At 38.6% G+C, this 12,529-nt stretch overlaps 1 protein-coding gene across 11 annotated transcripts in view; it reads left to right on the top strand.

The window, feature by feature from the left end:
- TNS3 (tensin 3) overlaps positions 1-12,529 on the top strand; it is a 232,857-nt gene that overhangs the window by 129,013 nt on the left and 91,315 nt on the right. For all 11 annotated transcript variants that reach the window (XM_065627357.1, XM_065627356.1, XM_065627355.1 and 8 more), the window contains 3 exons: positions 1,721-1,850; positions 2,818-2,883; positions 6,399-6,503. In XM_065627357.1, coding sequence (XP_065483429.1) covers positions 1,721-1,850; positions 2,818-2,883; positions 6,399-6,503 — 301 coding nt within the window. The remainder of the gene's footprint in view (positions 1-1,720; positions 1,851-2,817; positions 2,884-6,398; positions 6,504-12,529) is intronic.

Genomic DNA, 12,529 nt, shown 5'->3' with positions numbered 1-12,529 from the left:
AAAAGCTCTTCAGTCTTTCAAGCTTCTTTTTGCTTACATAATGTAATTAAATAGAATTACCACAGTTACTTTCAGGCTGATTATATATTTTGACACAGGTTAGTTCTGATATCTTTCATCTGGGGCTCTCTTAATCCCCTTCTGTCCATTTTTCACTTCTGGACAAACTTGCAGTTTTCATCCCTTATAATGGTGTTTTGCCTTTACATAGAGTTACTGGGCATTATTTTTTAATCAAGCAGTGTCTTAACTGTTTTTCCTACCTTATATTTTGGTAATTGAAGGGACTGACTTATGGCCATGGTTCTAGCGAAAAGCTGCTGGTAGTTGTACTAAAAGGAAGTAAATCCCTTCAATCGGTAGGGGTTAGTAAACTGTTAATTTCAGTGGATGTGCAGCACTGTTTGAAGTAAGAAGCAAATACTATTTTACCTGTTATTACCACTATGCTGTAGTGTATGTATTTTAAAAAACAACCAACCAACTAACCCCAAATCCTCACTTTCAGATGAAATGATGCTTACTTGCATAGAGAATCTCCCAGCCTTTGTAAAGGGTTAGGAATATGTGGTTTGTGTAGAGAATGCCTGAAAAGAAAACATCTCTGATATATGGGCTGAAGTATTTCAGTTGTCCTGTGTGCCAGGTATATGGTCAGTGCTGATTAGCTTATGGAATTTAAGACATCATGGAGTTACTATAATGAAGGGTAGGGAGGAACAGTTTATGTTAGATTTTTCAGATCCTCTAGTGAGAAGAATTTCATAACTATGTTTTAATCCAAGCTTTCAGAAGCATCTCTCTTAAACCCATACATTTTTCTTGTATTACTTCAGTTTGAATAACTTTTTTCTCTTCAGTAATTCATTATCTTCTGCCTAGAACACTTTTCTCAGTCTGCCTTAAGAAAAAGTCATTTTTGTTGTCTTTTTAATGCATTTCAGTAATACCTGCTTTATCATAAAATCCTGACATCATCAGGATACTATAGTAACATTTTTAGTCCTGGGACTAAGATTACCAAAATGTGTATGTATTCCTGTAAGAATGCTGAGTGGCTTTGTATTACAGTTGACTCAACAGAATTAGTAGCTAAAATATCCATAGGTCTAGTCCAAGGGAATGTGATGTTAGAGAGTAGCTGTATTGTGTTCACTTTTAGATGCTGAAATTCATACTAGATCTTATTTTTACAGAGTTCTATGTTGTTCTAACGAAGGTGTCAAAACTGCTACCAACTTCCCACACTAATATAAAACAAGATCCTGTCATCACTAGAGTAGGTTTTTTTAAAAGCCCTCAAATAGATGTAATCAGCTTGCAGGCTTGCTTCTAAGAACTCTGCATATTCTTCAGTTATTTTGAAATGAGTGTGCTATAATTCAGTTTTACATTAATTTGGTACTGTGAAGAAGTATGGATACAAGTCAGCATTCCAACATTGTACTGACAAATGTTGTGATTTTGAATCATAATCTACTGATTGCTGACTGATAGTGATGAAAATAGCAATTATTATTTTTACACATCTAGAACGATCTTGCCTTGGGCCTTTATAATTTTAAAGGATCTAATAACACATACCCTGCTTGTCACAATATCAGAGATGTCTGCAGTAAATTGTGCTGTGGCTGCTTTACTTAGCAACTAATGCATACACACACGTTTGTTCAGGTTTGTAAGAAATTACTTCCCAACATGTTTTTCTGTCTCTTTCTAGCTGAAGTGTTATCACAAAAAATACCGGTCAGCTACTCGTGATGTGGTTTTTCGCCTTCAGTTTCACACTGGAGCTATTCAAGGACATGGCCTGGTGTTTGGCAAAGAGGATTTGGACAATGCCAACAAAGGTACTTGCCCTCTGTGGTTGGTTGGATGCGTATATGTGTGGGGGTGCACACGTGTGCCTGTGCACGTGGTGATCATCTTCAGGACCTATTTTTAAAAGGATTCTTGGATGATTGCCATCTGTACTTTTACAGAAAAGGGGACTGCTTTGTGTTAGTTAACTCATAGCATTTAACACAGGTAAACACCTAATGAGAAGAAAAGCTCTACAAGTGAGTAAACTTGTCAAAATAATTCCTTATCGTTTCCTCTCACATTTGTAAAAATAACCAACTTTTGTTTAAAATGGTAACTCTGCTAGTCACTATTACAGGAAATAAGATGAGCTAAGCCAATCCCTTTTCTGGCTGATGAAAACCATCACTAGGTCTGATACTGTGTTTGTGACCTAGTCTGCTTGAGTATGGAGATCTTTTAATATGCTTCAGTATATCCAAAAATGGAGGCAGAGTTTTCAGACACATTTGAAAATGTGTTGTGCTAATCTTTGTATTTTCCAAATTATTACTTCGGTTTTATTTTTATATTTATGTGCAGGATTGTAACTCCCTCACCCTACATTACTAGCAAACTAAAATCAAACATGTTTTCCTGCAACATATGGCTGCACAAAAGTTTTGTGGTCAAGTATTGCAGTATAGCCAATATAGAGAACAATTTTGGTTTGCTTCTGAGTGTGTTTTCATTGAAAAGCCAAAGCCAGCCGTGTCTGTCTAGAGAGGAGTTTGGGAACTGTACATCTCTTCTGCTTTTGACTGTTCTTGGAAGTAAACAAAGCTCCCGCTGGCACTTCTGTGGCCTTTTCTGGAGAATGTATGGGGCAAAGAATGTGGCTCTTTCAGAAGCAAATTGCTAAATTGCAAGTGACAATGGAATAGAAATGAGGGTACATGTATAGCCTGATTTCTGAGTGCCTTGGAACTGCTTTCCTGGGAGATAGCTTGCTGAAATACTGCCCTTTGTTTTCAGATGACCGTTTCCCTGATTATGGCAAAGTGGAATTAGTGTTTTCAGGAACTCCAGAGAAGATTCAAGGTGAGTATACAGAAGAAAAAATACGCTGAGTTTGAAAATAAATTGACATGTGTATTTAAAAAACCAAAAAATCTTGTATTCCACTTCTCTTGTAGAAGATCTGAAATTCAACTTTGCTGTTAAAATATGCAATATAGTTACTGGTTTAAATTTGAAAAAATTAATGAAAACTTTGTATTTATATCAGCATAGGAGTGAACAGATTTTGTTTTAAGACTGTACCAGAACAGTTGCTGATGGCTAGTAGAAAGCATTTGTATATCTGTGTAGAACATGCATAGCATATGTAGCTTGGCCAGCATAAGTGACAGCAGTGGCGTATCCCATAACCTTTTTTGGATGTTGTCGTGACTCATTATATTTGGTGAAGTTTAGACTGTCTTCAGTTTAGCATGAAGAGATACAGCTATAGTTTTGCTGGAAGTGCTTCTGCTGCAAAGTTGGCTTGTAGGGTATATACTATATGCCTCCAGAATTCTATTGTAATATGTCTAAGGTCATAGATAATTATGACCTGCAATAAGAACTTAATGTCAGGCTTTATATTGCAGTTATTCTGTTAGTGGATGCATTCTTACTCGCTTTATGGTGTCCTGAAAAGTATGGATTCTGCCTGAAACTGAATGTAAACCAAATATTCATAACTGTCTGTCTCATACATATTCCCATTCAGTGTCCTGTGAATTGCATGCCTTGCTTTCCTTTTTTTTTTCCCCACCAGTTTGATCACTTGGAAACTTGTAGTATCAACTAGTAAGAAGTTGGATTCTGTCCAGCCTGTTGTAGAGTCATATAAGAAAAACAGTCTTATAAATAAATTTGTCCAGCATGTTTGAATGATTTCTGGATAGTAAATGCTTGAAGAGAGGCCAACTGATGTGTCTGAAAGAGGACCAAATTTTTCAAGTCTCCCTTCCTTAGATGGCAAATCAGAGGTGTGTTTTAACAGGCTCCAAGTTGTTGAAAAGTAAGGTTCTAAGTAATTGGAAATTTGTATTCAATTTCTATCTAAGGGATTAACTGGCTAGAAAGAAGAGTTCACCTTGAAATATTCACTTACAATTATTCCACATCTGAAAATATTATATAATAATAGAATAACTTCAGGTTATCTCTAGTCCATCTTCCTGCTGAAAGCAGGGTCATCTGTGAGATCAGACTGGGTTGCCCAGAGCTTTGCCCGGTCAAATCTTGAAAACCTCCAAGGATGGAGACTTCACAGCCTCAATGGGTAGACTATTTCAATGTCCGAATGTCCTGAGCGTGGATTTATTTTTTCCTTATATTGACTCTAAACCTACCTAGATTAAATTTATGCCTGTTCCTTGTCCTTCTGCCTTGCTCCCGCCTGGCTCTGTCTCTTCCATGGCCTTTGGGGAGCTGCTTTCAGATCCCTGCCAAGACCATCTCATCTCCAGACTGAAGAAGCTGGTCCCTCAGCTGTTCCTCACAGGGCAAGTCCTTCAGTCCTGGCCACCCTAGTCACCCTCCCTTGAACTTGTTTCATTTTACTCATATCTTTCTTGTATTGTGTAGCTTGAAACTGGACACAATATTCTAGAAAATAACAGACTGTGATACAATTTTTAAGAAAGAATGCACTTGCCAAGAATGATAGAATCATAGAATAGTTTTGGTTGGAAGGGACCTTCAAAGCTCATCTAGTCCAACCCCCCTGCAATGAGCAGGGACATCTTCAACTAGATCAGGTCACTCGGAGCCCCATCCAGCCTGGCCTTGAATGTCTTCAGGGATGGGGCATCTACCACCTTTCTGGGCAACCTCTGCTAGTATTTTGCCACACTCACTGTAAAAAAATTATTCCTTGTGTCTAACCTGAATCTCCCCTCTTCTAGTTTAAAACAATTGCCCCTTGTCCTGTTGTAACAGGCCCTGTTAAAAAGTCTGTCCCAATTCCTCTTATAGGTTCCTTTTTTAAGTACTGAAAGGCTGCAATAAAGTCTTCCTGGAGCCTTCTCTTCTCCAGGCCAAAAAACCCCAACTCTCTCAGCCTGCCCTCATAGGAGAAGTGTTCCAGCCCTCTGATCATCTTGGTGGCCTCCTCTGGACCCTCTCCAACAGGTCCATGTTTTTCCTGTGCTGAGGGCTCCAGAGCTGGATGCAATACACTAGGTGGAGTCTCACCAGAGCAGGGGGGCAGAATCACCTCCCTTGACCTGCTGGCCACGCTCCTTTTGATGCCGCCCAATATACAATTGGCCTTCTGGGCTCCAAGCGCACGTTGCCAGCTCATGTCAAATTTTTCATCCACCAGTACCCCCAAGTCCTTCTCCACAGGGTTGCTCTCAATCCCTTCATCCCCCAGCCTGTATTGATACCGGGGATTGCCCCAGCCCAGGTGCAGGACCTTGCACTTGGCCTTGTTGAACCTCATGAAGTTTGCATGGGCCCACTTCTCAAGCTTGTAGGAGGTGAGACACCTAAATATTTAGGTAACAAACTTGTTAAATCTGCTTTGTGACGAACACCATCACAGAAACTCTTTACAGGTGGCTTTTTTATGCCTGCATATAAAGGTACAGGACCATACCATTCTTTTAATTTCAGCTTTCTTTGTTTTGAGAGTCACAGCATGTGCATAACACTCTACTGCTTTAGAACAATTTAAAAAAGGCCTTGCTTCTCTACACAGCCAAATAGTTGATAAACAAAGGTTTTTTTGTTCCCTAATCTAGATAGAGGAGCAAAGGCAGAGAGCCGATTTCATTTGTATCAGTGTCCAAGCCAAGTCCAAGGTCATGAGTTCTTGATGCCTGTGCTTTGCTTTTGAATCGCTGGACCACACCTAAATTCCTCATGGTATACATTTAGAAGCAGAGTATTATCTTGTGCCTCGTTAAGGGCACAAAAACATGGGTTACTGCTGAAAATTCCAGGTGTGTTTAGCAGAGCCTACTTAAGCGCAGCCAAACACATTAATGACAATGCACCCAATCTCAGGTTCTGCCAGGAGGCTGGAGAATGGATGAAACAGCATGGTTGGCTCCTTGGGGGAACTGGGAGAGACATGGAGTCGCAATTTTCAGCTCTCCCTATTCATCTTTAGTGATAATTTGCTCTGGCATCAGAATGATAATCTGTAACAAAGTCTTATTTTATCATTCTCTTAGTACCATCTCTTCATAGATACTTGTGTTTTCATTCTGGAAAGCCATTTGTTTTATCACATCTGCCTATGGGGCCAGGTGGATCATCTGTATTAGCTGTATTTAGGGTTGATCCAAGTTATCAGAGCTACATCATAATCAAGAAGCTCAAGATAAAATTCTCTGCTTGCACCTTCTGTAATGAAACATAAATTAACTTGCTTTTTTTTTTTTTAAGCTGGTTTATATAACCTTTTTTCCCCTACTGCTGCTGCTTATATTTCAGAATATGGTACTGCAGTTTGCAGAGCAAAATTCTGTCAGAAGCCAGCATACATATGTGGCGTCTATATCATTACAAATGTGGCTATGATAAATTTTGGTCTCAAACAGATGTTTATTTTTTAGGATGTGAATACTTGCAGAATGACCATGGAGTGATGGTTGATTATAATACCTCAGACCCACTAATACGCTGGGATTCCTATGAAAATATGAGCCCTGATGGGGAAGGTGAGTAATTTGGTTGCATGAGACAAAGGCAAAACCTTTCACAACTGTTGCAGACAGAGCATTCGAAATGGAGGAAGGAGAGCTCATTGCCTTGAACCTAATGCTGCTTTACTGATGTGTTAAGTAGCTGTCTACCATTCCCTATTTAGCTTTAGTGGCTCTAAATGGGAAGCAAGCTGTAGTAGTTATTGAAGATTCTTGTAAACGCACTGAGTTGCACTGAGACACAACTGGTTGGTAAGAGTTATTTCATTATTTGTAAATTTGTCCTTTTGTTTTGTTTTAAAGCTTCTAGTTAGAATACTAACATAGAATGTTATGAACAACTAAATGATGTGGTGAGTTTGTAGCCTTTGATACTTACTATCTTACCCAGAGTGTTGGAGGAGATGTGCTAGACTGTAAAGTTATGGATAAACAAACAGCAAAGGATGTGCATATTTGCATACTTCCCCTCATAAATGTACCTGTTACCGAAATGCCCTTTTAATTCTTAGATTTTTCTTCTGTAATCTGCTGATACATGCAGAAGATGAAAGCTTCCAGTATCTGCCTTCAGATTCTGACTCCCATGTGGATGTTTACCTGCTGCTTTGGATGAGTGAATGTTGTACTTTTAATGGATATATTAGTTTTCCTGTAAGGACTCAGAATGTCACACCTGCGTCTGCACACCTCAGTGCACTTGCAAGCCTGACATTATTGCAAGCAAAAACATGAGAGAAGGTATTGAATGGATGCCAAGTTCTTGTTTTTATAACTCTCCTGTTATGAAACGGGAGGTAGGGCTGGGATACTTAATTAGCTGCTCTCTAGGCTCAGTTTCCATTGATTTTTGTAATCTGGATTCAGCATTGACCATCTAGTAGCTACATTGCTGAGTGGTTTAGGGGCAGAGGCATGCTGGGAGCTTGACTTTTTTCCACTACACAACTCTTGTACAGGAGTATTTCCCCTAATCCACAGCAGATTCCAATCTCCAGAAAACTAAGGGAAAATAGAGGATAAGAAGAGAGCAGTCATATGGCATCATTACATGGGGCAGGTAGGGCATTCTTTAGGGAGTCATCAGAGGTTTTATAGTTGGATAAGACTGTGCAGTGTCTTTTTAGAGGGAGTAGCATTGAAGAGACTGTATCTTGGCTGAGGAAGATATCTCAGTTTCTATCCAGGATGTTTCCATATCATTTGCTTCCCCTTTTTCTCTCCATCCTTTTCCTGCTCCTTTGTGTATACATATCCCTCAGCAAGCAAGCATTGTTATCAAGTATTTTTTAATTGCCAAGATAGAGTGGATAGATGGATTTGACATTCCCATCCTCATGCATTTGCTCTAGGTCTTTTTTTACATAGGGTTTGTAAAGACCAGGACAGACTTCTCTTAATGATTTGTTACAGTGATTAAATGACGTGCTTTTGCGTTAAAAAGATGTATTGAGTCCTAGTTTTCACTACAGGTGAGAGACCACTAAGAGAAGATGCTGATTTCACCTCCAGAAAGCGGGCAAAGTGAAAAACTTCAGATTCTGAAGTCTGTAGCTACAATCCTGAAGGCAGAGGGAGAATCTTTTCTGTACCTTAGAAAAAATTAAGGTACAAGATACGGTGCATTTGAAAGTCTGTGTAACAGTGGTATGTTTAAGATTCAGGGAAGTCTCATATACAGTGTCTGTTTCAGATCTGTTCTGTGTTAAGTTAAACTCCTAGCCTTATGTAGGAACTGGTCTTCACAGTTTTACCTGCTTTCCCACAGTTATTTTAATAGGAATAATATGAGATGTGAATGTGACAGATGATTCCTGTGTTACATGCCTCTTTGTTCATTTCAAATGTGTGTGCCTATGAAATTCCAGATCAAGGTGGCCAGGAAGGCTACAGCAGAGCTTTGTGAAATGAACAGGATTTGCTTTGTAGGTATACATGTGTGGAATGGCTATTTCCAAGCTGATGTGTTAAAATGGAACATTAGAAGTGAACAAGAAAGCAGTATGTTTCTTTTGAAATCCTACACCTATTTGGCCTTGTTACCAAAAGAACAAAAGATGAAAGGACACGATAAAAGAAAAATGTACCCAAAGTATCTTGGCTTGTTGGCATGGTACAATATTGCAGACAAAAGCAATTGCCTTTTAAAGCATCTTGAACCCTTTGATGGTAATAAGGTTGTGTACATTTGTGTTGAATATAGGCCAGGCTTTAGACAGTTTGCTCTCTTGATACCGTTCCTTATCCCTCATTCGTAACAGTATAGGTATTTTGACACTTGGAAAGCAATAAATGATTTTAATTTCTTGTCGTACACACTATTTCTCTTCAGATGACTTGGGAAGTGTCTCTCCATATATTGTGCTTATGGTCCTCTGTAATAGACTGAAGACTTTTATTAAGTTTCTAATTCTAAGTTTGTATCAGATTTACTCCTTCCTGAGCAGTACATTAGCACAGAGACTGTTACACGGATGTAGAAGTATGCTGTCAAATGTAGGATTTGGAACCACAAGAATCAGAGGGTCTTCCTCCTGCTACGTACAAGTCTGAGATAGTTGCCATTGGTTTTCTTGTGGTTTTAGAGTCGTGGTACTCATCAAGTCTCGTGTGTGTTTTGTGGGCCAGAAAGAACAGAAATGACTTTTGATCTTGCTGAGTACTCTTTTTTTTTTTTTCTTACCTTAAGGCATCACTTACCATACAATAGATGTGTATGGATTTACAAAGGTTGCTCATTGGCTGCAAAATAGCAAGTTGACAACAAAGATATCCCACCTGTGGCCACAAATGAATAGTATCGTCTGTTATGTCAAGAGATTCAAATGTGTCCCAGTTCCTCTTGATAATAATGTTTTTCACTTTATAATTTGGGTATTGTAGTTCACATACTTTTCAGCTGTAGTTCACTGTCTGTCTTACTTTAGATCGCTAAGGTCATATGTGTCTCCTTTATATTTAGACTGATTTTGGGAGTGGGATTGTTCGTGACAGTATTTTGGGAGTAGTTTGAAGTGAAGTGATGGACTGAACTAATGTGGGCTTAGTAACTATTGCTATTATTAAAAACTAGTAAAAGCAATTATTGCTTGTAATTATGGCATTTGGGTCAGGGAGAGGAGGAGTAGTAGTGATAAATGAGGATGAAGTATTCTTTATGGGAACAGAAAGTTGAAAGAAACAAATGATCCCTTCCTACTCTCTGATAAACTGTTCACGTGCTTTACACTTACTGTTCTCTGTCTCTTTCTAATACCAAATGACAACTAGTTTGGAAAAAAGCTCCTCTGACCTCAACCAGAGGGAAGAAGTAAATGGAAAAAGTTTGACTTGTCTTTTGTTTTTTTAGTTCTCAATGGTAATTTTCAGGATTATTCTAGTTAGAGGATGAATCTACCTTTAAGGAACAACTCTGCCTTTAGACAATGACTGCAGGATATATGTGACTGTGATGTTGTACTGCCATTTGTGTGTGCAGCATTCAGTTGTTTGAGAATACAAGATGTTTTGTTTTACCTTTTTTTAAAATAAACTGGTAAGCATAAAGGTTATAGTTAGCCAAAACAGTATTTGTTTTAGTTTGACTGAATTCAGTAGATTGGCAACAGAAATGCACCTGGTTCTTGTTCAGTGTTCCATTTTAAGGCATTTAACTTATTTTAACAACCACTAAATCCCTCTGCACTATTTTGTCTGCCAGCTCTACAATCTGTGGAAAGAAAAAAACGTGTGCATGTTAGAAATTGCTTAAAATGACAAGAGAAGGACTTTCAGCAAGTCTTTACAAGGCAGGAAAATAAATATCTTTCTCCGCAGAACCTCACTGTTTCCTGGCAAAGTGCTTAACACTGTTTGATAATTAGAAAAGAAACAACTTTGGAAACAAAAGGATGTTTTTAATTCAAGCCAAATAGGGTAGGGCTGAGTGAATCCAAATTCCTGTATCTGAAGTGTGTCGCTTTACAAATTTTCTAGCCTTTTGTAACCACACCAATTAGTCAAAAATTGCCAAATTTTTATAAATTGATTTGCTCCTGCTCTTTTTGTTTTCATAAAGGGAAGTATCTGAGAAGTGTTTCCAGGTAGGCAATAACCAACATTCTGGTATGCATGTGATTAGATGGGATGTTTGACTTTTATTGAAATTTTTTCTCCTCTTCAACCCAAAGTAAATAGCTGTTCAATAGGGAGGTGCCCTCTCATGTAGTTAAACACTCGTTTTTGCAGAGGGCCCCTTCAGTGTTGCAAAACTCAAGGGCTGAGGCAAAACTGCTTGGCTTTGGTACCTTAACAGGAATGCAGATGCCTACCAAAGAAAACAGTAGGTTTGATGCCATTTCTAGTGAGAGATGCTGAAGGATAAATTGGTAGCGAATAAATGGTAATTCCATCTTTTAGTCACCAGCTGGATGCCCTCTTCTTTGAGACAAAGAGTGATTTGTTAGAAGGTAGGCATGAAAAGGTGTGCTGCAACAATTTCCTCTCTATTTGACAGTGAAAATCGAAGCATCTGTAGAAAACAGAAAAATTTACACTATAAAATGCTGCCAGCTTGAAACAGGATCTGCAGCGCCTTGGAGTGTCTGCCTTTCATTGTTTTTCTCTGAAGAAACTTTTGTCTTCTATTTCTTGAAGTTTTGTATGTTCTTTTAATATATATATAGTTAGTCTTCTTACTCATGAGGCTGACAAGTTGGAGAGAAATTAATATAAAACATTTTCTTTTGTATATCAGTAATATTGAATGCAAACATAGGATTACAAGGTTTCATTTCTACTTGTGCAGCAATGGGTAATTCTCTCTCCTCCTCCTCCTCTAATACAGCATTAGTTGTAATAATATTGTGGATTAAATACCTTTTTAGCTCAATATGTTAAGGACTAAATATAAGTTCTTGCAGGTGTTTTCAAGATTGTGGTTGATTAGATAAGATTGCTCTGGACCGTGATATCTTAAGTTAATGTTTTGGGGGTTTGGTTTCTTGTGGTTGGTTTGTGGGGGGGAGGTGGTTTGTTCTTGTTAAGAAAAAAAAAAGTGTTAGAGTATTTTAGGTTAGTTAGGAGCTGATAGTTAAGTACAGTCAGGGGCCAGACTTTCAGAGAATTTACTGATTCAAAGTGACTTTTGGGGGCTCATTTTTAAAGACTATCTCTTAAGACATACTGAACATCTTTTTGAAATTCTTAGGAATTATATGCATTGTACTTGGTGCACTGGGGCATTGATTCTGGTAGATACCATTTGTAAGCTAAGTGCCAGAGAGGGACATTTACACCGAAGAAGTGTTTTGGAAGTCTTATGTCTGAAAACAAGAACAGATGCGAAGCAGGGTTCCCTGGACATTTAGTCTAGGCCACCGTGTCTTCCCATTAGTCTCCTGCCTCTGACTGCCTGTGCTTACCTTTCTCTTTCCTATGAGTTCCTTTGCCCTTAATTCTTTGTCACCTCCTATTTATGTATTTTCCCCTAGTTTCTCTGCCTTTCATTCTGTGAAGGTTGTTTGGGCACACTTGCCTCCACACCCCCTACTATCAATGTCTTTAACAGTGCACAGGTTTCTTTGAAGCACAGGTCGCATATGTCAAATACTTTCAAAGCTACTGCAGAGCCAATTATTTGCTTTCAAAAAAATACATTTTTGATGTCCTCCAGTCGATTTCTGTCCTGTCTCAGTAATAGGCAATGTTATTATCTTAAGGATGTTCACTAGCCCTTTGTCAAAGGCTTTCATTACGCTTTCAGACCCAAAGACCATAGGGCAAAATTTGAGTGGTTTAATAAATGGTTATGGTACATTCAGATGTATTTTGCGTTCTATTTTTATAAGAGTGCAAAAGCCCTCTCTTCTCAGCACAGGAGGATTCAGACAGTAGAAACTCCAAGGAAAGTAACAGATATGATTGTGGCTAGTGTTCTCCCTTCTCCTTACCATTTTCTCTACATATCGCCCAAAGGCCATTATCTCAGGGCCATGCAACGCTTCATTTTCGAGCGAGTCTTTCTTCACTCAGCTTATTTGGGTTCCTAAGCAGGCTTGCAT

Source organism: Caloenas nicobarica, chromosome 2 (genome assembly GCF_036013445.1).
Source record: "Caloenas nicobarica isolate bCalNic1 chromosome 2, bCalNic1.hap1, whole genome shotgun sequence".
Classification (NCBI taxonomy): Eukaryota; Metazoa; Chordata; class Aves; order Columbiformes; family Columbidae; genus Caloenas; species Caloenas nicobarica.
Note: the sequence above shows the minus strand (reverse complement) of the source record. Positions and strands in the feature narration are given on the sequence as shown.